This window comes from Oryzias melastigma, linkage group LG6 (assembly GCF_002922805.2).
Source record: "Oryzias melastigma strain HK-1 linkage group LG6, ASM292280v2, whole genome shotgun sequence".
Lineage (NCBI taxonomy): Eukaryota > Metazoa > Chordata > Actinopteri > Beloniformes > Adrianichthyidae > Oryzias > Oryzias melastigma.
In genome coordinates, this window is record NC_050517.1 from 33,116,102 (window position 1) to 33,142,556 (window position 26,455).

The 26,455-nt window shown below is 38.9% G+C and overlaps 3 protein-coding genes across 12 annotated transcripts in view; 1 reads left to right on the forward strand and 2 right to left on the reverse strand.

Annotated features, from left to right (window-relative positions):
* The window catches only part of tspan33b (tetraspanin 33b), a 19,795-nt gene extending 18,595 nt beyond the window's left edge, over nucleotides 1–1,200 (forward strand). For all 4 annotated transcript variants that reach the window (XM_024281304.2, XM_024281299.2, XM_024281300.2 and 1 more), the window contains exon 8: nucleotides 1,067–1,200. In XM_024281304.2, the coding sequence (XP_024137072.1) occupies nucleotides 1,067–1,116 (50 nt within the window). In that variant the 3' untranslated portion in view covers nucleotides 1,117–1,200. The remainder of the gene's footprint in view (nucleotides 1–1,066) is intronic.
* ttc38 (tetratricopeptide repeat domain 38) overlaps nucleotides 1–15,883 on the reverse strand; it is a 27,199-nt gene extending 11,316 nt beyond the window's left edge. The window contains exons 1-14 of one of the 2 annotated variants that reach the window (XM_024281291.2): nucleotides 15,742–15,883; nucleotides 15,432–15,509; nucleotides 15,280–15,361; nucleotides 14,766–14,937; nucleotides 11,567–11,740; nucleotides 11,151–11,226; nucleotides 10,835–10,954; nucleotides 10,243–10,302; nucleotides 10,020–10,058; nucleotides 9,587–9,668; nucleotides 7,046–7,211; nucleotides 4,126–4,285; nucleotides 3,651–3,724; nucleotides 1,512–1,737 (exon numbers count right to left, since the gene is read on the reverse strand). In XM_024281291.2, coding sequence (XP_024137059.1) covers nucleotides 1,650–1,737; nucleotides 3,651–3,724; nucleotides 4,126–4,285; nucleotides 7,046–7,211; nucleotides 9,587–9,668; nucleotides 10,020–10,058; nucleotides 10,243–10,302; nucleotides 10,835–10,954; nucleotides 11,151–11,226; nucleotides 11,567–11,740; nucleotides 14,766–14,937; nucleotides 15,280–15,361; nucleotides 15,432–15,509; nucleotides 15,742–15,771 — 1,401 coding nt within the window. In that variant the 5' untranslated portion in view covers nucleotides 15,772–15,883 and the 3' untranslated portion in view covers nucleotides 1,512–1,649. Of the gene's footprint in view, nucleotides 1–1,511; nucleotides 1,738–3,650; nucleotides 3,725–4,125; nucleotides 4,286–7,045; nucleotides 7,212–9,586; nucleotides 9,669–10,019; nucleotides 10,059–10,242; nucleotides 10,303–10,834; nucleotides 10,955–11,150; nucleotides 11,227–11,566; nucleotides 11,741–14,765; nucleotides 14,938–15,279; nucleotides 15,362–15,431; nucleotides 15,510–15,741 lie in introns of those variants that run through there. The other variant, XM_024281293.2, reaches the window with a different exon arrangement.
* Nucleotides 15,884–17,189: 1,306 nt separating this feature from the next.
* Nucleotides 17,190–26,455, reverse strand: part of mical3a (microtubule associated monooxygenase, calponin and LIM domain containing 3a) — a 101,827-nt gene continuing 92,561 nt past the window's right edge. For all 6 annotated transcript variants that reach the window (XM_036212569.1, XM_024281493.2, XM_036212567.1 and 3 more), the window contains 3 exons: nucleotides 20,211–20,310; nucleotides 18,346–18,419; nucleotides 17,190–18,271 (listed from right to left, as the gene is read on the reverse strand). In XM_036212569.1, the coding sequence (XP_036068462.1) occupies nucleotides 18,087–18,271; nucleotides 18,346–18,419; nucleotides 20,211–20,310 (359 nt within the window). In that variant the 3' untranslated portion in view covers nucleotides 17,190–18,086. The remainder of the gene's footprint in view (nucleotides 18,272–18,345; nucleotides 18,420–20,210; nucleotides 20,311–26,455) is intronic.

A 26,455-nucleotide genomic window follows, 5' to 3' on the forward strand; every position in this document is an offset into this window, starting at 1 on the left:
GTCAGAAGGGGGCGATGAGGAGGTCTAACACAAGTCAGCCATACAATGGCACTCATGGTATTAATTTTAAAGAAAAGGACTTAAAAAATATATTTGGCCTCTATAAAAAAGTGTTTTAAATATAATTAGAAATTTTCTAAAAATATTGACTCAAGCTTAAAATGTTTTAATGCTAACCAGCAGGCTCCTGTATTTGTTTCATTTGCATTCTTTGAGGAAAATGTATTTACATGTATGCCAACTACACTAGATATGTTGTACTGAAACATAACAAAAATAAAAAGCAATAAATAATTATTAGTAAAAGCTTCTGTTGACCAATTCGAGCTAAACAAACTTTCAGTAAGGAGCAAAGCTTTAGATATACAGACGTGGCCAAAAGTGTTGGTACCCCTCAGTTAAAGAAGGACAAACCCACAATTCTCACTGAAATCACTCAAAACTTACAAAAGTAACAATAAATAAAACACCTGTGATGTCAATTAAAGGACACCTGAGTTAATCGTGTCACTCTGGTCAAATAGTTTTCAATCTTTTTTTTTGTCCAGGCCTGTTTAATTAGTTTGTTTTTTTAAATAATTATGTTAATCAACAATTCAAAATTGATGGCTGATTTTGTTTAATTTTCAAAAAAATAATTATTTATTGTTACTTTTGTACGTTTTAAGTGATTTCAGTGAGAATTGTGGGTTTGTCCTTCTTTAACTGAGGGGTACCAACACTTTTGTCCACCACTGTATTGATGAAAATAAATTTTTAATCAATCGTGTGTCGAAAATTTTAACAAGGACAAAGTGATCAGTGAGGGACTTGATTGACGATAAACAAACACTTGAAATCCCATAATAATCAGGGCCTAAATTGCTCAATCAAGTTTACCCTAATTAGGAAAAGCATTAGAATAATTATTCAACTCATTGTTGGAAAACAGAGATTCAGATCCTGTTCCTGCACATCTGATGACTGAGAAACTGTTCAAAAATGACATGTCAAGTTAAAGAGAAAATCCAATCGAGTGTCTGAGAGGCTCAGCGGTGGAATGTGAAGTCCTTCTGCTGTCCTCCAGATCGCCGGCATCGTGCTGTCGCAGATCCTCATCTCTCAGATCCAGGATGAGATTACCTCGTTTTCATGAGCGGGACGGTTTACGGTTCCTGAAGGCATCTGAGGAGCGCGAGGACATTTCTGCTGCTTTACAACCCTGTTTTCAATCAAAGGATTTGCTGGTTTTGGATTCACTTTATTGTTTGACTCCAGCAGACGTTTATAAGTACAAGGTGCAGAGTTTTTACATTAACACTTACAGGATTTGAGATTAAATGTGACATTTATGACTAAAAATTTCTTCATTCATTCCTTTGAATTTGATGGCTTCATTTCCAGGAAATGTTTTAGACCTTAAAGGTCGCTTAACGGACTGAATTAAAAAATATGAAATAATCACATATTTAGACTCTGAAAGGGATTTGTAATAATAACATGAATCATTTTAAAGAACATTGTACAAAAGCTTCAGTCTGTGCAGTTTTTATTTATCACTTTTGTAATAAATGTTGGATTCCGCGAACAGAGACGTCTCCGAACACGAAACAATGGAGGATCCGTTTACTGAGACGCTTCTTCACATGGGAACCGCTCGCACAATCAATCTAGTGGTGGAGAGCCAGAGCTTTCTGCATCAGGCGGCGGGTCAGGGGGGAGCGCGGCCTCGCCGAATCACGCTCCACCAGAAGACATCTGGAGAAATTCAGCACAACACAGGGCAGCGCCAGGAGGTGAACACACGTCCACAGCAGTGGAGCTGAAATAATACCCCGATCGATAACACAAATATAAGCCGCTCCGCAGACAGGAAGAGCCGGCCCGAGGGGGGCGGGGGGAGGAAAACCGCCCGCGTTCTGTCGGGTAAGACGGATGATCGGGGGGAGAGGAGCGGACAGCCGTCTTCACAGTAACTACAACATCACCAGGAAGTCCGGCTGCTCAAAAACACTCCCTGATCTGAGCTTGTTTAATAGACTGAGGCTGTTCGTCACCGACGGCAACGGTTTCACACAAACGCAACAGAAAATCCATTTAAAGACATTTTATCTCACTGTTCTGACAACAGATTAAGATGTTGATTTAAACAAGATGAAAAACAAAAACTTTAACATTAATATTAAATAAATAAATAACATTTTAACATTTTAACACAAAATCAACCTTGTTCATTACTTTAAAAAATCAGAATAACTGCATAAAAAATACACACCATCAAATTGTGTGATGGTAAAAAGGAAATGGAGTCTTTGAAGAATGAAATACTTTTGTGAAATATTGACATATTTTTTATTCATTAAGTCAATTAGACTCCAAAATTTAAATCCTTGACTGTATCAGAGAACTGGACTGAGTGAGTGTGACATCATCCACCCAGTGCTCACGTCATAATTAATCGTCCCGTTTTTATCACCACCAAATAAATGCACTTCATTAAAAAAAAAAAAACCCAAGGTTGACCTCTTGGCTTTTGGATTTTTTTTTTTTGCGGTTCACCAAGGAGGCGGGGTCAACCACGTCTCATACACAGCCAGTGGTTTAAATCAATCAGAATGCTTTGATCATTTGGAATAAAAAAAGAAAAATCTGAAAAATATGAAGCTTAAATGAAGGCGGAATCGTTAATGAAAAGATAACTAAAATGCATAATTAATTATAAATGATTAAATCAGCCAATAGTGTTGTTTCTACAGCAGAATAACAAATAATAAAACGTTTATTTCACTAAATCTAACTTAAAAAAATAATGTATTAAAAAATGGTTTTCATAAAGGAGGTTATTTTTTTCCACTGCTGCTGTTGAAGAATATTTAGTATCAAATGTAGTTTCCAGTTTGGTAGAAAACTCTTAACTTCTATTTCAAAAGGACAACTTTTAACGTGGATTTTATCACTTAAATGTTAATTTTAGTCAAACGTGGGAAAAAAAAGTTTCATTTAAAGAGAATCTGAGCTGTGATTTGGTTGATTTTCTCTAACCGGAAGGTTAAACTCTGAACATCGACTGTTCTCCGACAGAAGAACAAACAAAAACAGATGATTAAATGTTAACATCTTGTTCTTCAGACAATGACTTAAGTTCTGATTCTGGTTTGAACACTGAGGCGCACATTACCGTCCTCTTTCTGTTTTCAACCAAACCATTCAAAATAAAATTAAGAATTCATGCAACAAGATTCATCACAGTTAAAAAGTTTAATTGTTTCCCACCAATAAAATAAAAGTTTTTTTGTTTTTTAGTAAATGGAAAAAAACAACTTTTCTCTGAAACACGGTGGTGGTAGTACCATGATTTGGACCTGTGTTGCTGCTACTGCAGGAGTTTAAATGAATAGAACAGAAAACGACACAGACGAGTTGTAATAAAGTTTAAACTAAGTGAAGAATTAAAGCTTAAATTGAGAAAACAAACTGCTTTTTGAAAATTTTGTAAGTTAAATCTCAGCTGGAGACGATTTAGAACAGATTCAATTCAATGTATTCTCTCGGGTTAATGTAATTACGAGTTCAGAAGTATTTATATGGACTCACGAGGACGGAAACATTTTCAGGTGAGATGTTCAACACTCAAACCAAAGCTGCTCTCTGAAATGTGGGCGGTGCTTTACCTTCCCAGCTTCTGGTGGCGTGTACTCTCCGACTTGATGGCGGCGTGAATGAGCAGCTGACTGAACAGGTCCCTCTGAGGGAACAATTGACAGGACGTTAGAGAGTCGACTTCCAGAAAACTTTATCCGCATTTGCACAAAAAAGCCCTTTAAGAGCGGCTTCCTAAACACCGACTGTAAACCGCATAAAATCCATCATCATCATCCATCACGGAGATGTGTGGATTCATTATTCATACGCTGGTGCGCTGCGAGCTCACATCGGAGCGTGCGCGCCGTTCATTAACTTAAAGACTCCGAAGCAGCAGTGGGTTTTACGCCGGCTCTGTTTTACCAAGGAGGGGGGGGTTCTGGTTTTCTCAGGGAGGCAAAGCGTGATCGATGAGATCGGATGAAAAAAAGCCTCCAGGCTGAAAACATTTGATGGGAGTAACAGGAAAGCTGCCTTAAATGTGATTTTCTCGTCTGAGCTCACCTGAGCATCGCTGCCCCCTATGTCCACCACGCTGTAGCGCAGCGGGTACAGCAGCTCCACGGCTCGGCTGTAGTTCCCCTGGCCGTACTCCATCATGGCTTCACACACCGAGACGCCCACGCTGCCGGCCACCTGATGCTGCTGGTTGTCGCCTGGTTCCCTGTGCAGGAAAGCAGCAGAAAGACGTTTTTGATGAATTTTATTCTGATAAACAGTTTAAATCTGGGGTACAGTGTTAAATGATCCATCCGACTGTTTGCTAAATGAAATACTTGTGAGCTCCAACTTTCATTTATTTCTCGGTCAGAAGATCAAACGACCCTATCTGGAAGGTTAGCAGGAGCGTGTCCTCTAGTCCGAGCGCCGCCACAACCAAAAGCAATTTCTTTTCTGCGCTCCATCGGTCTCCTGGTGGTTCTGGAGGACGTCTGGTCCACCTGCTGGGTGTTCAGGTTCACTGAACTCCGTTCTGGCTGGGATTTGGACACTGAAGCTCTTTCAGATGGTCCAATCAGTTTGTTCTGGTGCTCAGCTTCAGACGAATACGACCCGACTCCTGCAGTGAGCTCAGTCGCTAAAGTCGTTTTGCAGATCAACTAGGAAAAAAACTTAAATTTTAGTTTTTGATCCTGATGCCAAGAGAGAGAACAGCTTTGAAAAAGGAAAATTATTTTATTTATTCAGAAACACTGACTCTAAGCTAGCTTTTATCCCTCATATGAAGCACATTTTGGTTAGAAAATTGGTTAGGCCCCGCCCATTGATCGATTCTGCCCCAAAGACTGAAGGACCAGCTTGTTTCTGCAATTCTTCTTTACTTTTCGAACTTTGAGTGAAAATTTTACTCCGCCACAAACTCAAAAACTCAACATGATTAGCATGGACCTAATATCTGGTAAAAATGACTTTTAAAAAGAGTGAATGACCTCATCAAAAAAGTGATGACATCACAGTGGGAGAAAATGTCAAAAAAATAATCAGTGGGGACAAAATCTCTTGAGAGGCTCAAAAAAATATTTCAAAATCCACGAAAAAAACTAAAACACACGAGTTGGGGATATCCAAAGAAAGTTTTTCAATTATTATGGGATGGCCACAGAACTTACGACTAGGTGGTCATTTTGTGGCAAAGTGTGAAATCCTATTACATATTTTCCCACAACATGCACACAATTTTACACCTAAGATAGGGAAAAAAAAGTGTTTAAATGTATTTTATTAACAAACCATCCACATTTTCATCATCAGAACACAGTGGAGTCATAAATACAAGCCATGAAATGTTTGTTTTAATTAAATTTTCACTTTGTGAAATCAGTGACGTCATATCCGGCGTTCAGAAAACAAAAGTACAGTAGTGAGCATGGTGTCCGAATTACTTTTAAAATCCAGGACACTAGATAGTTTTTTTAGTAATTACAGATTAGAGCGGGAATTTGGACACAGCCAATACAAGCATTCTACGTCTATTTGTGACTCAACTGTGTTCTAAAGAACACAGAAAGAAGAAAGAAGTTTTAGCGGGTTAATTAAAAACTTACATTTGAACACTTTTCCTGCAAAAATTGTTTAAACGCAATGCATTATGGTCAATCTCCGCGAATGTAGTGAGCATTGATGCACGCTAGTTTTTTGCTTGTGGGAAATTTTTAAAGCATTTGCTTTTGGAATTGTAGATTTGGACAGAGCTACAAAACAGCGAGTAGTGAAGGAATTCGAACGTAGCCATGGAAATAATAGTGGAAAACAACATTACAAGACAAAAGTGGAGTTCCCATGTTGAACGCCAGAAAATTGTGAATATTTGACACATGAATCATTGGCTGAAGCTGAACAGAACAATATGAAATATGAACATATCAAGACTGTGGGTGCGGTTTACAAAAAAAAAAAAAAAAACCTCTGTTACTAAGGAAATCCAAAAGCAAATTTTTGTCAATTCTATTAAAAATGACATAAATCTGTTCGTCAACCTCAGGTGACCAAAAAATGAAATGGTTGCTATGAAAATAAAACAACAGAGAAGCCACCATTTTGAAAAAAAAGTTTTTTTTCTTTTTTTATGAATTTGTCACTTGAAGCTCTGCAGGCTGGCAGAGGGGGAGGGGCGTAATGAGGTTAAATGGGGGAAATGAGGGGTCAGCGAGGGCGGACTGACCCTGCACCCTCTTACAGCTTTAGTTTGTAGGATTTTACACACGTTTTGTTTTTATTTAATTTGAATAATCCTTACTTTTTGTTGTTTTTATCCATTTCTTTTACTTTTTGACCATTTTTACTTCCCCAGTTGGATCCTCACGTTGCCGTGGTGAGGAGCATCGACCATCTGAGTTTTTCCACAAACTTTATGGGTTTTTACATGAAGAATTTCTACATGTCCAACTTCTAAATATGAGGAACTCCTTTAAAAACATTCAGGCAGAAGACTTTCTTCCATCAGCTAACACCCCGACTCTCAGGCTTTAACAGTTCGATCAATGATGGCAAATATGAGTTAATAAAAACGGCGAGTTTTCAAACCGAGGTCAGAAAACAAGCTTGTCATAAATGCGACGCTTTAACGAGTTTTCACTTTGCTTCTGGTTTCAAAGTGAAGCAAAGCAGAAGAAAACGTCAGTTTTTCACACTAGAATTAACTTTCAAGGTTATAAAACATTAACTTCATAAAAAACACGACACTTTAATAATTGATTTTAACTGAGAACTTTGCTGTGGCTTGAAGCCTAAATAAAAATGGAGTGCAGCGTTTCAGCGGTCAGGAAGCCAGAACATTAAAACCACTGAGGTCCACAGAGGCAGCAGCTCCTGGAACATCTGCAGGAGGAACGGCCCGTTCCCCGACAGCGCCGGCAGCTCGCCGCTCGCCTCCTCCTCACATGAGGCTCGCTCTTACGTAAGCCTGAGCGGAGCGGGAACTCACTTCGCCAGCTCCTGCAGGCCCTCCAGGAGGCGGCGAGCTGTTTCCGTCTCCTTGGCTCCCAGCGACACCATCAGGAAGTGGAGGTCATTGAACACGGTCACATGATCGTCCGTGTGAGGCTGCGTCACGTGGAGCAGCTCCCGCCAGCGGTCCTTCACGCACACACCTGAAACACAGGTGCTGAAATTATTCTAACAGCAGACTAAAAGTCTCAGAAAATCACAGAGCATGTAAACCCCGCCCACAACAGGAAGTTTCTCCTCTGCGGTGACATTTGGAGCCTCCACCGGTGATTTACAGCCCAGCCAACCAAAATCCCCTCACAGATTTGTCTAAACAAAGAGGTAAGACCCCCTCGCTGAAAATTACAGCGGAGATGAATATGCTGCAGGCGGCAGAAAGTTGTTTAACCCTCAGTGGAGCTGCAGGTGTCGGAGACGACGGCGCCGCCCGTTTATCATCACACGAGGTCTGAGCGAGACCCTGACCCCGGGCTGAAGCAAACACCGCAACACGCCATCCGTTAGCTTAAACGATGCATCACAACAAACCCCGTTAACAGACCCACACACACTAAAGGACCCAGTTTTTATTTGGGTCGTTTCTTCCACAGGACGCTCTGAGCCGCCGGCGTGGGAACATGTTCAATGAGAGAGGAGGTGACTGTAGGATGTTCACACCTTTTTAGTTTTGTATGTGTGTTTGGGGGGGGACACGCGTGTACGACACGCCTGCATCTACCGACTTCACCATTACGTTTTGTCTAAAGCTGCGTGGCCACTTTCATTAAGAGTTCTATGTAAACAACCATAGACCCAATTTTGCCCCAGAAAGTTCATTATTGCACATTGCAACACTAGTATTACTACTGTGCAGTTTGTAATAACGCGGCGTAACTTTCGCTATTTGGTGGATTTCTTTCAGCGGAACTTTGCTGTTGATCTTTCAATCGATCTCCGTGCCTTTTTCACGTCCAGCTTGGCAGCGTTACATAAATCTTCATTGTGATTAGATCCTTGTTTTCATCTTAAGGCTAGACTTATTTTTCTATGAAAGTTTGAAAAATGAGAATAAAAAATGAGAGAAAAGTGTAGAAAACGTGTAGTGAGGAGTCATCTGTCCCCCAAGGGAAACATGTCTCAGTGGCCAATCATCACATCACCATTACCTCTTAGGGAATCACTTTAATTTTCTTTTTTTTTTTTTTTCCCCCCCAAATTTTCAGGGTTTTTTTTTAAATTTACTATGTCTTGTTTTAAAATTTTCCATTTTTGTTTTCAGTTTTCAAATTTTCATTTTTTTTTCAGTTACAATGTCTATTTTTCAAGTTTTCAATCTGTTTTTTGTTCACTTTAAGCCACAGGTGTCGAACTCCAGCCCTCGAGGGCCCGTGTCCTACATGTTTTCCAACCAAGCTGCCATAGAAGCTTCTTATTGACTAAACACACCTGATCCAGGTAATCAGCAGCAGATAATGCAGGTTTTCTGATAAACCAGCAGGACATCAGCCCTCGAGGACTTGAGTTTGACACCCCGCTTTAAGCTGATCCCGATTCGACCCCATATACCCAGCTCATGTTGGGCTCCATGTGACGGACCCCTCCACACGCGCTCAGCGCACTCGGTGCAAATGACCGTTCACAATGACTGTTCATGTGCAGCTTGCAGTGAGAAAAAAAAAAAGGTAGAGGCGGCTAAAGAGAGTTAATAAAAAAAAAAAGTATGGCTGCCAGGAAGGAGTGAAGTTAATCAAACACCGACTATGTCGGCGCACATTCAAGCGACCACTTCAGTTTGAATGCAGTCATTTGCTTTTTTTGATAAACTAAAACAAAATGTTCCATAAAATGTTTGAAATAAATCTTCAGATTTTCTAACCAGTCGAAGTGTAAAAAATATATCTGTACTTTAAAGTTTTGCAGAGATAACCTCGTATTAGTGTAGTTTTAAGTCACACGTGCATTAGGATGTTTTGGAGTTTAGCTTATATTTCAGCTACATGCTAGCTGTTTTGGCTAATTTAGGCTTTTTTCAATTATTTAGGCTGTTTTGGAATTTAGCTAATAGTTTAGCTATATGCGAGCTGCTTTAGATAATTTAGTTTTTTGTTTTGTTTTTAGGTTATTTTGGAGTTGATATTTTTTTAGCAACATGCTAGCTGTTTTGGCTACTTTAGACCTTTTTTTCAGTTTAGGATATTTTTAAGTTTAGTTAATATTTCAGCTACATGCTAGCTGTTTTTGTGTAATTTTTTGGGTTAATTTAGCTAATATTTTAACTGGCTAACAGCTTTCAGCATCTTCAGCTATCAACATTAACATCTACAGCTGAAAAATTCAGCTTCCAGCATCAAAACTAGCATTATTCCAGGTAATGCTACATACCTAGCTCATAATTATGTTAAAGTTTCAAAAATGTAGTCTTAGTGTTCAGTAAATGTTTATTCTGTTGGTGTGTTTTGGATTTTGGCCCCTTGTTCGGTTGAGTTCGACACCCGTTTAAAGTCAAACAGGAGCCGAGCGTTCTCCAAACCTCCCATACCTTCCATCTCCAGCCTCCAGAGCATGGAGCAGGCGTCAACAATGTCCAGCATGGCTCCAGAAGCTTTACAGCGCTTGAAGACCTGCAGGAACAAGGACGCGTTTTAACCTTCATTTCATTGAACCTCACTATGGAAATATTCTAAGTAGCTTAACTATGAGGGTGTTAGTGAAGCAGCGGCTGAAAGTCACTCCAAAGGTCTGTCTTTACTTTTTTAAGGAAAATGCAGATCTAATAACGAGCTCTGGCAGCACGCTCTGCGCGGCGTGTGGGCGGTTCCCTGGCTCTAAAATCCTCTCCAGCGTTCAGCCTCGGCTGGCTCACACTTAACCCACTTGACTCACAACAAGCGCAGCGTTTGCTTCCAGGTAGCGCTGCTTGTGTTTTGGCTGCTGCATAAACGTCTGCGAGTGAAGTTTAGGCGTGGACACACCTGCGTGTCGTAGATCTGCAGAGCGCTCTCGTACTGGCCCTGTGAGGAGAGACGGAGCAGAGATGGATGCCGGCTCCCTCACAGCACAGGAATAAGCACTCTTTATAAATCGTGTTGCACAGCTGCAAACTCAAATTAATCTTAATATAATCAACTCCAGGCTTCAAATGACCCGGGAGGAATGATGAACGCAGCTTCCACAAACCACTGGAAAACTCCTTACCTTCTCCATGAAGTACAGAGCCCAGTGCCAGTAGTTGTGGCTCGCCAGCATGTCGGACACCTGGAATTCAACACATTTGTGGTCTCTGTAGCACAGCAAGGTCATGTAGGGATGTCCCGATCCGATTCAGAGATCCACATTTTTGAAAAAAAAAATGAACAGATTTAATAGACAGATGCAGGTCCTTCCGTATTTTAAGCCTCAATGATCTACTCCCATGAAATTGGTGTTTTTAACGTTCTTGTGGTATTTTTCTTATGAGGGACAACATATGTAAAGAAATAAAAATGCTCACATTGTCAGCCAGTGTAAACAGAGAGCTCTCAGCAACAGGGAAGGGAAGGGGGTTTGCTCTGCACCAACAGTCCCGCCCACAACATGAGAGAGCAGGTGAGTCAAACAGCTCCGACCCACCTGACTCACTTGAATCAAGTCTCGTGTCTCAAGTCTTAAAATGTATAGCTCAGATCATAACAAACATAAATACCCAATTCCTGATCGGGATCCGATAAACAATGTGATCGATTCCCGATCATGTGGTCGGATCAGGACATCCCTACCAGCCTGCAGTGTCCGGTACAGAGTGCAGCACCTGCCAGTCTTTCTCTCTGCTCTCCATGAACTTCAGGCCTTCGTCCACCTCAGCCTTCATCTCGTGAACGTGGGCGACGGAGTGGACGGACCAGGCGTCCTCCGGAGTCAAACTCAGGCCCTGAGGTCGGTCGGCGGGAAAAGAGTCAGAAACAAAACTTTGAGGAAGTTATTTTAACTTCAGCTTTCTTAAACATCCACACAGTCTGCTTATACACACAAAGGAAAACGTATTATTTGAACAAACAAGAACCGGGAATAGAAAGCTGAACAAACAGAAGTGACTGAATATATGAAAACTGAAGGAGAAACCTCACCTCCATGGCCTCTTTCAGAGCCTGGTCATAAAAACGCGTCTCTAGGAGGCCAAAAGAATAAAGTCCCTTCAAATAACTGCAAGAAAACACAATAAAAACATTTCCTTCAACATGGAGAGGGGAAGAAAAGATTTATTTGATGCCTAAATATGAAAAACAACCAGAAATCTGTTAAATTTACTGTAAATATTTCCACTTAAAATGAAAATGATGAAAATGTTTAATTTAATATAATAAACCAAAAATCTAACATCAAACTAAACTTTAGGTAAAACTATTGACACAACAAAACCATTTTTTAAGAATTATAAATATTTTTACATTTTTCTCGGTTGATGTTCTTCTTCCTCACAGCTATAAATCTGAATTATTAGACGAATATAAATGATATCTTGTCATTCTTCTGCGTTTGTTACCTGTACAACGGCATGTGGGGCTTCCAGTGGGGGAGCACGCGGGCCACCGAGTCCCTCAGGAGGCCCTGGGCGCCCATGTAGAAGTAACCGTCATGAGCAAACTTCAGGGCCAAGAAATCGGTGGGATGATCCAGAAGAATGTCCTCCCAGACTTCACAGGCTTTGGGGAAATTCCTGAAATCCAAAAGATTTCAAAGGAAGTTCTCAGTGAGGAGAAATATCATCCTCAATATCAGCACGGCATCTTCTCCAGTGCTATTGCGATGCTGAGCTTCCAGAACACAAGAGGCTTCAAAAATCCTTTTCAGCGGGCACTAGGTGTGTGTAAATTTAGCAGAAAGTTTAAAAGAATTCCAGAAAGAATCCGGTCCTTCAGTCCAGGACGGCTGACGGACGTAAACAACAGCAGATTTGATCCATTTAAATACCAAAAGAGATTCCTGCATTATTTTATTTTGACCAAACTTTAATTCAAATAGATTAAATCAAGATTGATTCTTACTCTTATTTTGTTCAAATTCAAGAGCTTTCATGTAGTTTAAATCAAACAAAACGTGGATTATTCATTAATTATTAATCAGAACCAACAGATAAAAACAGATTTTAGGTTTTCTGCTGGAAAAATAAATCAAAGATTCTGTGAAGCAGAACTGCTCCAGAGATTCAATGATCAGTTCAGCAATTAAATAAATGTTTAAACGCATCCTTAAGCCATGACAAAAACACAACAGTTCTCTTAAGTATTGAACAAAAACAACAAACTGCAGAGAAGACCGAAATAAAAACAGCAAAATTGTTACCCTGCTGCACACACACAAGAAATCACCAACATCTGTACACACCTGGTAAGTGTTTGTTTTTTTTTTTTCATTATGACATCACAGCAGGGGAAACCAGCAAAAAAATAAAAAAAACATACACAAACAAAAGCAAAACAACACACATGTTGAAGATGTCCAAAAGAAATATCCAAGAAAACAAAAAAATACCTTTTATTCATTGCGTTGAAGAAAAAAAAAAATCTATGCCCTCCTAAAGTCTCATTAAGAAACCACTTGGGAAAAAGTATTGAAGTTAGAAGTTGTAGATTTTGATCGGCGTTACCAAGGCAACCTAAAAAAACGTCTTTCCTCTGTTGCTCGCACACTTTTTACCGCAATATTTAGAAAGTTTTATACATGAATCGTTGGTTCAAGCTGAACAAATTGATATCACGTATGATATGAACATATTAGGAGTGTGGGTGTGGTTAACACAAATCCTCCGTTGCCAAGGAAATCCAAAAATGTACTTTTGCCGATTCTTGTAAAACTTACATACATATGTTTGTCACCCCCTGGCGATCAATAAATAAAATAGTTGCTATGAAAATAAACCCAACAGAAAAGCGAAAAACGTGTTTTTCATTCATTTGTTTCATTAAAATTTAAGGAAAGCAGGATATTGAGTGTGGTGATATCTCAGGAACTAAAGACTCAGGAAGACTTGAAGGAAAAATCATGGAGATAAGTTTGGATTCAAGAAACAAAGTTTACAGTTTCTCCATCATTAGAGAAACACATTTTCATCACTGAATCTGAAAAATATCTGTGTGAAAACCTGATGAAAAACCAGCAGGGTGTTCTTCACGTTACATGTTCAGAGCAAATGTGACCACAGCTTGGAAATGAGAGTCTTCCTCACAATGGAATTTGTAATAAAACACAAAGAGAGTCTGTGCAGGAGATGAACAGAGGAGATGTTTCTTCTTCTGCATGTGACTGGATCATGGGGTGGAAACAAAGAAAAACAGCTCCAAGAATTAAGAAACATCAAATCATAAATAAGAGCTGCTTTTAGAAAACTTTCTACAAAAATAGGAGAAATAAGCAGAAAAAAATATATTTTTTTGCCTAAATTGTGTCAAAATAAAGCTGCTAAAAAACAATTATTTTAATAGTCAACAAATTACAGATTATTTTTTCCACTTAGTCGAGTAGTCATGCTCAAAGTGGATGTAAAGCACACACATCTTAAACATCATTAGCTTTAAAGAACTAAAAACTAGATAAATAGCATTACCTACGATAATGATAGTGAGAATGCTCTTAGCTGAATTTGGCCGCTGAAGATGCTAGTGCTGATAGCTTAAGATGCCGAAATTGATAGCTAAAATTCCTGAATCTGAGAGCCAGGTAAAACGTTAGCTAAATTAGTCTAAAAAACTGAAAAAATACTAAATTAGCCAAAATAGCTAGCATGTTGCTGAAATATTAGCTAAACTTCTAAATAGCCTAATAAACTGGAAAAAGCTTAAGTTAGTCAAAATAGCTAGCATGTAGCTAAAATATTTGCCAAACTGAAAATTAACATAAAAAACAAAAAAAATCGTGAATTGGCCAAAATAGTTAGCATGTAGCTGAAATATTAGCTGAATTCCAAAATAGACTAATAAACTGAAAAAGCCTAAGTTAGCAGAAACGGTTAGCAGTTAGCTGAAATATTTGTTAAACTCAAAACTGACCTAGAAAACAAACAAAAAAAAAAATCTAAAATTAGCCAAAATAGCTAGCATGGAGCTGAAATATTTGCTAAACTCAAAATTGACCTAAAAAACAAACAAAAAAAAAATCCTAAATTAGCCAAAATAGCTAGTATGTAGCTGAAATATTAGCTAAACTTCGAAATAGCCTAAAATACTAAAAAAAAAATCCTAAATTAACCAAAACAGCCAGCATGTAGCTGAAATATTAGCTAAACTCCAAATTGACGTAAAAAATAAAAAAAATCCTAAATTAGCCAAAATAGCTAGCATGCAGCTGAAATATTTGCTTAACTCCAAAATAGCCTAAAAAAACCTTAATAAATGCCAGAATAGTTAAAAAAGCTAGCAGAATGCCATTATAACTTTCAACTTTACACTCCGACTTCATATAATATAAAGTAAACGACTAATCGACTATTAAATTAGTCGTCAACTATTTTTTTTATTTTTCGTCGACTATTTTAAAAGTCAATTAGTCGACTAATCATGGCAGCCCTACTTCAAAATAGACAGTTTAAATTGTGTTTTTATAAAGATAGAAGATTAAAACCTGTAGGAGTTTAAATTTGCTGAAAGGTGATTTTTTTATTTCTTTCTTGGAGGAAAATTCAAGATGGCTCCTCTAACCGGGGTCAAAGGTCAACGACCCCCCTCCCTCCCTTCGGTGAGTCTTACCCTCTTGAGAAAAGTTCCACAGCTTTGACGTGGAGCTTCTCTCTGGGAGAGACGTCCTGGGCGTTGGCGAGCTCCACGGTTCGCCTCACGGCGCTGGCCAGGCGCTCGTCCAACCGGGGGCTGCTGGTGGTTGACACCAGCTCCAGTCCAGTGCTGATCACGTGACCCATCACTGAGTCAGAAACATTTATGGATGAAAAGGAACAGTAGAAAACATTTTTAAAATGGCTCATTTGGACTTGTATTTGTAAGTTTAAGGCGTTTCGCGAAACACCTTAAATTTACAAATACAAGTCCAAATGGGCCACTTTGTAAATCTTTCTGCTATATTATAAAACTTTTTAAAATATTAAAGCACATAAATATTAAAAATATACTATTTTTACTAGTATTAAACGGCAATTCCACTTAAAAAAATAGTGGAAACAAGTCAAGGCAGGGTACACTGGAATAATAATAATTAAAAAAAAAAAAAACTTTAGTTGTCTTTGATTAAATTACAAATAAAAAATACCAAAGTTTGGGTCCGCTTTCTTCATGGCTGAAATACATCCTTCAATCCCTCCCAGGGTTTCATCGTTCGTCCACTTCACATACTGAAACAGAGGAATGGAGGACAGGTGTTCTGTGTTTTGACTGAGCGCGCGCTCAGGTGGGTTCGGTTACCTGCGTGAGCGTGGCATCAAACAGCTTACACGCCTCGTTGCTGGTGGTGGAGAGCGGCAGACCTTCAGCCCTCCACGCCTGCAAAGCGACACGACTTTTTACAGGTCAAAAGTCCGACTTTTATTCACAAAAAACAGACCCACAAAAGCCGGGTTTAAGCTAACATCCGGGCACTAACGCGTAGAAAATTAATGACAAATTAATTCTAGCTAATTATCGACAATGCTAATGTTTTTTTTTATGTATAAAAGTTTTTTAAAATATGAATAATAAACCTTTTTTTCGGATAAAAACAAATTTTCCTACAAACCTGACAATCTCTGAAACTTGACACGTTCATTGCCGACGTGAAGTTGTAAGTTTTTGAAAACTTTTGACCTCAGATTAGACGAAAAAACAATAGGGGGGAACAATCGGAAGTGGACCTGCCTCCTTTCACTTTCATAATAAAAGTATTAAAAAATAAAACGTCAAAACAAAAATGATTCAAAAAAGTGTTTACTTTATGTAACTTAAATAAAACTTTAAATAGATGATAATATTTGTGCAAAAATGTAAGTTGGGTAAACATGTATTTAATTTTTTTCAGCACAATTGTTTTATTCTGAAAGGGCAGTTCTTCAGGAGTAAAAAAAAATCCTTGACTGCAAAAAAAAAGGATTTTTTTAACTGAACAGTTGCTGGAAAAAAATAACTTTTTTCCCCAAACACTAACAAAAATATATATATTTTTAAAAGTACAAAAAAAAAATCCACATTCTGAATGTGTCTTTAGATTTGCCAGATATTATAATTTAGTCCCTTCTGGTTATATTAGCAGATTTATTTTGCAAAATATGTATTTTTTTTTCTGGCTTGAAAGACAGCACTACACAAATATTGATTGATTTTTTTTGTAGATATTCAATATATTTTGCCAGACTTTATGTTTTTAATTTGTCCTTGCACTACACCTTTCTAAAGTTTTCTAAAAATCTGCAATGTCCAAAATGTTTTGTCTCCTAAAGAGGTAGGATCTAGAAATAAGGAAATTATTATTAAATTCAGTCAGAATCATTTAGTTTTAAGATTCAAAAAAAAAAATGTGAAATTACATTTTTGGTTTAATTTTATGGGTGTTATTTTAACATTCTGGAATTCAGTGTCATTATTTTGAAAAACAAAATTAGATTTGTGTTCTAAGAATATCTTTAGATCTGATTAAGAGATTCTTATTTTGTTCTAAAATTAGTAATTTCCGCTCATTACATTTGTTTATTTACACTGTAATCAAAACTAAAATTAGCTTAATAAAAACAAAAAAAAAATACAAACTTTTTGCTTAGAAGTCACAAAAATACCATTATTGAGCTTTAGATCATTCAGTTTGAAGTAATATTTTTTTGTTTTTGAATGCTCGTGTGGAACTCCTCGTTTCTAGATTTTGCTATAAGATTTATTGTTAGATGAAGAGACTGCTTCATGGATGGATTGTTTCACTACTTTCTAGCGATTTTCTTCTTTAGATTCTTTTTAACTGACACTCAAAGGTTTTTCTTCTTCCAGATAATGTCATCTATCATGGCATCTGGATTTTTTTCTTCTCTTTTTGAAAAATGTCTCCGCTCATCCAAGTCGCTTCATTAGTGATCGTGATAGGCAAAAAGTTTCAGGAGGCTGAGAAAAGTCTTTTCTGAGCTGAAAGTTACAGTATTGTGACAGTAAGAAGACTCTGGAAAACACAACAGAAATAAGTCAAAAGTTAAAGAAAAGTCAGACTTCCAAAACAGCTGCATTGTTTTATTGCCTTTTTCAGCGTACATCCAACACTCCTATATGTATTTTAGCTACAAGCATTTTTTACATTACAGCTCGTGTGTCAACAAAACCATTTAAAAATTAGGATTTCTTTACATATAATACAATTCACACGCATGTTAATAAATATTCATACAGTCATGTCAACCTTTTCACACTAAAAACAACAACCTTTCAAATTAGTGTAACGTTTTTATCCACAGCTATTCTGGAGTCCCAAACGGCGGGGAAACGGCGGCCACGCGGACGCCGCCGGAAGGGTTTGATGCCAAATAAAGCTCTGCATTTTTTCCCACATGCTCCATAAAAGTTCCAGGAAAACCGATTATTGTGAAGGAGCAAAAAGGCTTCTTTGTCCATGAACCGAAGCGCTCTTGTCGTGCACGGTTCTGTTGTCGTGCACGGTTCTCTTGTCGTGCACGGTTCTGGACGCTCTGACTGCAGGACGAAATAAAAACCACAAATTTCAATGAAGTTCTAGAGTGGACTGTTAAAGCTTTGAAGGTAAAAATAAAAAAATCGGTTCGGTAAAAAGTCAAAGTTTCCTGGAGAGCAAGGCGGCTTCAGCAGGTGAGGGTCCTACAGGTGAAGCAGTCCTTCCAGGCCGACGTAAAACCCAACTATGAAGACTAAAATACACAACAGTTTCTTACATTTCCTTTACATCAGCAGGACTGAACTGCGTTATTCCAGAGTCAAACCTTTACATGTGCTCCCCCCAGGTGAGAGGTGGGGGTTCTCCGCCCACTCAGGTTACCTTCCACTGCTGCCAGGTGTGTAAACGCAGCGGCAGAGGCAGCTTGTGTGGAGGCGCGACCGTGTCACACCGGCTAAATCGAACCCTAAACCGGTTTCGTTTTAGGCCCAGTTGAGGTTGAATCCCTTTGAGAGCATGACGGCCTCCAGGTCCTTGTCCTCCTCCTTCTCCCTCAGCCTCTGCTCCTCCAGGAGGGCCACCAGGGCGTCGCGCTGCTCCACCACCTCCAGCATCTCGTTCAGGATCTGCTTCTCCTCTGCCAGCTCCTTCTCGCTTTTCAGGTGGTCTGTGGGAGCAAATCGGTGAACAGTTACAGAGCGTTTCGAACGAACCGTTTCCATCACCTCCTCCTGCGTTTACCTTCCACGGCCATGCGCTCCCTCAGCTCCTGCTGCAGGCGGCTCTGCCGGTCCTCCAGCTCCAGCTCTCGGGCACTTTGAGGCAAAGAGACAGAAAACGTTTTGGGTCGCCGCTTTTTGGAGATGAAGCTTTTAGCCACTTGAAATGAAACGGGACGATCAGCCCAATACTTACGAAGCAATCGTTATAATAAACCCGTCATCTTTTTATATGAATAAAACATATTTCTGTGAAACTGTTCATCATTTACCAGCACATGGTTTCCATCAACTTTAGCCCAAAGTCTATTCATGCCGGGACCGACATTACGGAATAAATGAACACGTTTCATCTCAGACTACTGAAAAAATACAAGCAGAAAATGACTAAATGTGACGAGAAAATGAAGAAATACGACATCCCAGATTTAATTTAACTAAAAAACATCAAAGTTATCTTAGCTTTTTAAAAATAAGACCAAACCGCAAAAACAACCAATGACAGACACAGAGGTGGAGGCATGGTGATATGGGCTCTCTTTCAACATTTGTTGGTTGTTTCTGGGAGCCACAGGAAGTGTTAGACCAGGAGTCTGAATTGAAGTTCAGATTCTAATTTAATTATAGTCAACAGTTAGAATTTTAATACATTTATCAAAAATGTATGTTTTTCTCAGTTTGCGAATAATTCGTCAACTTTTTTCAATCGATTCCCGGCCCTAAAAAAATACATCTCAGAAAATGTCATTATTGCTCTAAATTTGCTGAATATTATTAAATTTAAATAAAGATGTAAATGATGGTGATTAAACACATTTTAATTTCCATACATCCAGTAAAAATATTAACATAGTAACCCCTCAATCATAATATTAAACAGTAAGAATTTAGTTTATTTAGTGAATCGTTGATCTAGATTGGATTGCCGCTGCAATAATGATCCACAGTCCTAATAAGTAGGGATACATTTTTAAATCAATCAGAATCCATTCAAGCTTAATCGATCATTTATTGATCCATAAAAGAAGAGATCGATCTAACGCATAATGCTGAAGTCCGCTAGCTTGATGCTAAAATATAACTGAATTTCCCATAGGACGGCTAATGCTAACGGTCGACATAAACATACATTACTGACTAAATGAACATCTTTACATGGATTCTCCAAACTCTTTTAATGAAATAATTCTTTTAAAGTAACAATTTGTGGTCTAAAGCATCATTTTTTTCTCATATGTTCTACTTATTATGGAATAAAGTGTAATGCTATATGTGATCGCCACCTAGTGGCTAAACTGAAACGTCCTCCAGCAGAAGCAGATCAATTTAGAGTTTCTCTGTTTGAGAATCCATGTAAAACTGTATGATATTAACAATCTCATTATTATATCACTAATACATTTTACAGTGTGTGAACTTTATCAGAATAACATGAATATCTGCAAAACATTCATAGATTAATAATGTAATTCTAAACAAATGTGTCTAAATGTGTAAACTCAAAATTGAATTGAGTGGACCAAAAGAATTGAAAAAAAAATTGGAAATGATTCTGGATAATATTAGTGATACCCAACCCTACTAATAATGTAAAAATCTTGTTTTTTAGGCTCAGATTTACACAAAAACTGAAAAAATCAGGAATATCCAGAACAAAAAAAACTTTTTTCTACTTCTGTGTTTTGGGTTTGGAAATGTGCTGCATTTCTGCCACCATCCATCCAAGTTTCTCATTTCCAAACTCTGCCGCCTGAAGTTTTTTTCTGTTTTTTAGGAGGAGTCCAGAATAAACCGTCACTCTGGCCCGTTTTCTGCGACTCTTTAGCGAACACCTGAACACCCTGCGGGCAGGTCCACTCACATCTCACAGAATGCTGATGTACTCACAAAATCATGAGCTCCGACTCGTAGCGCACCAGAGCGTTCTTCTCCTGCACCAGCTTGAACCACTCTTGCATCAGTTTGGGGTCGTCCTTCTTGCCCATACCTGGGGGAGTGAGGAGGCACAGAGAGGAGGTGAGACGCTGGAGGCGACTGGCGGGCGAGGACATGGAGGCCACACAGACGAGGACCGACAGGGCGATGACAGCCAAGCACGGATGTCAGAGCCGGGGAGATGGAGGGGTGGAAGATCGTTCTCCTCATGCTCAGTCGTACCGGGACTAGAGATGACTCCCAACTCGAAGCACACTCACAAACCAGGCTTCCTATTGGTTAAGAGTTTGAGTCACCCCGTTTGGGCTGGAGTAACAACCTTCTCCGCTCGGGTTCTTTCCTTGCTCTTAAAGACCCACTCCCATCAGATTTTGGGCTGTCTGAGTGGGAGGAGTTTATTTAAACATATGTTTACAACCCCACCCCCTTTTTCTCCCTGTTATGGGGCGGAGCAGGGAGGTTGTGGCCCCGCCCACCACATCACAAATACGATCTTTTTCCTGCAGGACTTTTGCATCTGCTCCTGATTTAACAAATACATTTTCACTTTAAGCTTAATTTTCTTAATTGATGTCCTCCAAAACAGAAAAATGACACATTAGAAACACCAAAAACCCAATTTTGATGGGAGTGGGTCTTTAACGATGGAGTCAAATGCATCTGTCCTTGTAAAAACAAACAGTTCTTCATTCATCTCTGCTGCTTTAAAATCCCACAAAGGCTTTACAACCATAAAAAGAAGAAGCCCACTGCTCCATTTACAGACCAATAAAATATTAATAAACAAAATGTTAATGAGGCGATTTGTTAGAGGGATCACATTTCCTGTGGAAAGAGCCGTTTCGGTGCTGCTGGCAGTATCATGCTCTGCAGCATGCGCGGTGAAGTCGGCGCGGTGCGGCATCCTTTAAAAACAAGAGAAACCCCCTTTTTATTTATCTGACTGCGGCAGGTGGAGCCAAGCAGTTCCCATGGAGGTCCAGGAGGCAAACCGTGATGCAGCGTGACATACTTAGCCGGGGAATGCACGGGGGGTGGGGGGTGGGGAGCAAAAACATTGAGTGCAGAGGACCTGAGTGGCTCTGGTCCCCAGAAAGGGTTCTGGGTAATTGAAAGAGAAGGAGCAGAGACACAGGAAGCTGCAGGGAGCTTTCTGTGTGGAGGAACCCGGATTTCACTTTTCAACACTCAGAACACCGGGGGCAAATAAAGAGCCAAATCACAATCCAGTTAATACATCAAACGACAAAAGGTTTGAAATCAGCTGACAGGCGTTAAGAGACGAAGCAGAAGATCACATTTTGCAACATTTTTTTTTTAGGGTTTATTTTGAAAGAAACTGAAACAGGAAGTCACGCCATGCACCCCCCTCCCCACTAGTGCTGGGCGATATGGAAAAAAATTTATATCACGATATAAATTATTTTGTATCACAATAACGATATATATCACAAACAATAACGTATATTTTTAGTCATAAAAAAAAAAAAACTCTCGCTCGTTTTACTTTGAAAACAGGAAGCTTCACTGACACTTTATTTTTAAGATTTTTTTTACTTCCGGTGACAGTAGCACTGCGCATTCGGCTTTGTTTTAGTTCATAAATTAAAATCCAATGTTATTCTATATTTCAGAGCAATCAATATTTTACTACATAATTTATTATACTGGACTAAAGATCGTCAATCGGCCATTTGGACGTCGCGAATATTCATTTTGGTAGCAGATCGTGAGAATCCGAGTGCTCAGATACTCGATGCAGCTCTATTCCACAGCTTGGTTTATCTCTTATTTTTGTAATCTCATATGTTCATTTTCGTGGACTTTCCTTGAGTGATAGAAGTTTTGTTGTGTTAGCATCGGCGCGGGAATAGCCTCCTAGCATAAGTTACATATTGCTGTCTTCTGCGTCTTGAATATAAAATGTAACCAGCTCTTCGACGTAACTCTCTTTTCCTGAAAGTGTTCTTTTTAGGCTGCCTGCATCGGTTTGTGTCTGTTTCAACGCCGGGGAAACAACTTCAAGCTCCTCCGCGTCCATTATTCTGCACTTACGTTAGGTAACGTAAAGCTTGTCGTAAAACCTGCGTAAGTGCGGATCAAAGAACGTAAAGCAGCTTTACGTTGCAAAACCACAAGATGGACTTTCTATATGAAGAATCTCTTTTTAATTTGTCTTTATTTTCACTTGTATACATTTTTTGTGTACATACTGTCGAGGTTCCAACTATTTACTGACATATCTGGCATAGTAATTGACCAAATTAGGTTATAAACCATATAAACGATAGAAAACAAATGGCACAATAGACACTTTTCTATCACTCACACGATATGTTTTGTCACATCACCCAGCACTACTGCCCACTACCAAACCAGCTCACCTGATCGACTCAGTTTCAACATTCGACCACAAAAACCAAACAAAACCACAAACAGTCTCGTTTAGTTGATCGAACCAAAAACATGCTGCAGATTCAAGATTAGCCAAGCAGTTTCCCCGGTTACTGCCATTACCTGAGCACAGGAAGTACCCCAGGTCAGAGCGCAAACCCAACGGTCCCTACGATTGTTAATATATCATAATACTTCATCAGGCGATGCTTGTATCGATTTAAAATGCTGACAATGTGATGTGTACCTATGGATTTATGAGCGTCCTTCAGCGCCTTACTTTAGAGTTACTCCTAAACCCCCAAACCTCAAGTAAGGGATAAGCTGCATCTAGCAATTTTAAAATGAACAACACTTTATTTTCCTCATTTATACTTTTAGAACCTTATTGGTCAAAGCACATTCATTCCATTTTTTTTTCTACTTTCATACTGAAAAATGTGTTGTGGAAATCAGACAATATTGGCTGTTCCCAATAAGAAAAAATACCTTTTAATTTCCCAATAGAAAGAATAAATGTACTTGGGTAAAAGCAACTTTTATATGAGATACAGTTGTAGTGCTTAGCATTGTGATCAAGAAAAAAAATAATTTTACAATTTTTTTTACCATGAAAGGTGTATTAATATCCAGGTAGTTTTTTTCTTAGTCATACTCCTTAAAAAATATTAAAAAATGGTAAAGTCTTTGGATATATCACGATACACATTGTATCATGACCCATGTATTGCAAATGTATTGTATCACCAGACTCTTGCCAATGACACCCCTAATCCCTACAGGTCTTTACAGTTTAGACTTCAACCAAAAAGGCTGCAAAAATATGATTTATCAGTTTTTGCTTCCAAGTTTGAAGGTAAAAACTGATGCAACAGTTTTATAAACACGAGTTTCACAAATTGAGGAAGAAAAAAAAACTCTTCTGGGTCTGCTGGAATCTGATTACTCAGGTTTGGACCACAGTTGATTGGAGGAGATATTTCTGTTTGAGCCATAAATATGTTATAAATCTGCCGTTTTAAGCATTGTAATAAAATATCTGATGCTTGCACAAATTCTGATTCTCGCAGCTAAGAACGGCGAACTCTTTTAATCGTGAATACCTGTGCAGTCCGGTTGATGCACCTGTGATAACACCTAAGCTGGCGTTCATCCTGCTGCTCACATATGCTGATGATCAACTATTTATTCATTGATTCATTTCAGGACATTTCAGCAATGAAGAAAAAATAAATTAAAGTGTCAAAAATCTAATTAAGATTTCAATTACGGATAAGTGGAGACCATCTTTCTGATTCTGCATTTAATGGTTTTTGTTAATTAAATATTTATGGATTATATTTTTGAACATACTAAGAGCTATCTTATTTCATCTCTGTCCTTTTACTATTTCAGAAATAAAACTAGTGTTGTTCTTTCCACACTTCACAGCTTAAATACAAACTGCTGTGCTAAAAATTGAGCCTTCCTCATGTGTTTTTAGGCTACAGTTATTTTTACGTATTAATCCTGAAAAGTGATGCATCATAATATGCTGAGTGCATCCTGGCAGCAGATCCTTGGCTTCAAATCCAGAGTATGGGCTGTAAAGGCTTTAAGGTTGTTTCGTTTTTATAAATTCAAAGAGCAGGTAAAAAAAAACTCAGAGGGTAACCTGAGTACTATTTTAATTTAAGTTTATTATCAAATTAAAGCCATGACTTAGATGGACCCTCACTTCCCCCTTTTGATCCGCCCACTGGCTGCTCGGTCAGAGCGGCAAGGGAGGAATTCATAAAAAAACAAACTTATTTCAAAATGGCAGCTTTTCTGTTATTTTCAGCCCATAGAAACCATTTTATTTTTAGGTGGTCTGGGCGTGACAAACATGTCTACCTAATTTTTAGAAGAATTGGGAAAAGTAAGTTTCTGGATTTCCTTGGCAACGACAGTGTTTTGTTAAATATGCCCATTTTCCAAAGAGGTTAAAATTTAATGTCATATTGTTGCCTCCTGCTTGAGCCAAGGATACTTGGATTAAGTTTTCACAACATTGTAGTAAAAAGAGCAACAGGGAAACGTTACTGTTGCGAGCTCGCCATGCCAACGCTGATCAAAATCTACAAACTTTAAAACCAACATTTTTTTTCCCCAGGTAGCTTCCTTGCTCAAGGAGTTTAAGAATCTAAATTTGTAGAAAGTGCCAAAAGTGATTTTTTTGGGAGGGGAAATTCAAGATGCCAGCCTCTTGCTGAGGTCAAAGGTGAACAAAACTTCAGTGGGGGTTGCAGACTTGGGTCGAATCTGAATTCTTCCCCCACCCCCTCCAATTGTAGGGCCATTTGGAAGGACAGGGGTTTGTTTTTTTAAGGGTAACACATATATATTCTCTGTATATCCCTCCGTTGCGTTGTGCATGCAACAATGGAAAAATGCACTTCTTCATATGAGTGTGCTCTGAACTACAGAAGTTTACATTTAAAAGGAAGCAATTACTTTTTGTTTTAACTAGGGCTGTCAGATTTGTCGCGTTAAAAACGCATTAATCTGACACGTGCTTGACGCCGACAATTTTTTTGACGCATTAATCGCGGATTTTCCCATAGACTGTATATAATGGGGTGACCTCATAGCTCGATAGGTCCATTATTTTTACAGTCAATGGGATTTTTTCATACGTGCCTTTCCATATCACGCGCGGGCGTCCAGCCCTTTAACTCACCGGCGGCTCTCCAACCTCCGAGCTGCGAGCTAATGCCGGCCGGCGCTAGGACCTGGAGAGCTCCTGCACCCCAGTACCACGTCTGGTGGTACGGGCTCGTGTCCGGCGCCGCTTCCCGAGAGCTGCGGACCCCTTCCGAACAGCAAGCGCACCGGGGGACGTTTTAAATGTTCTGGAGGTTTAAGCGCGATCCAGCCCCAGCATAGCGGTCTGTCTGCCGGCATATTCATGGCGTGAGCTCCGCTGGACACGTCTAGCATCGAGCTGCAGCCAGAGAACGCGGTGGCAGTAACAGACTGTCAAACTATCCACAGTGTATCCCGCTTTTCTCAGTCTTTAATGTTTTAAAAAACAAAAGTTAATTGGAAATGATAAATCTCTATTTCATTTATTACTGTAGTTCAGCAGAGGAGGAAAAGATTTGGTCCTGACAAAAAATGAACATGAAAGTGTTATGGAAATTTCATTTTGGATGTTTTTTATTTTATTTTACTGAACGTTGATTGAAGTTTTGAATTTAAAATGCCCTTCACTTGCACTTGGGCTTTTGTTAGGCATTTTATGTTACAGCCTTTTATTGTGAAGAAAGTTTATCTCAATACAATGTTACAAAATAAAGTATTTCTGATGAAAACTATTAATATTGTCATTATTGTTTTCATAATTAATGTAGAACGGCTAAATGCCACGAACCACACATTTTTTTCCTTAAAAAAAGGCCACATGTAAATTTGCGATTAAAAATTTTAATCGCCTGACAGCTCTAGTTTTAACACAACTTTTTAACATAAAACCGATGATATTATGTATTTTCTGAGTGTCTGCAGCTCTGTGCCAACGTAGCTGATACGCGAATATTGATGACTCCATTGAGCGGAAGTGTGGTCTGAATTTAAAGACACTCAGGCCTGGGTATAGGCTGGGTATAGGCGCCTACAACGCCCTGTGCTGGAGGGAGAGCCAAATTGCACTGATTTTTTTTTTTCTTTTGCAGTTTGACAAACTACTAATTTTGTGTAAAACGTAACAAAAATTTAATAATGAAAACCATAAATAAAATAACTCAGAAGATAGACAATCAATAATTTTGCCTGGTGGGGTG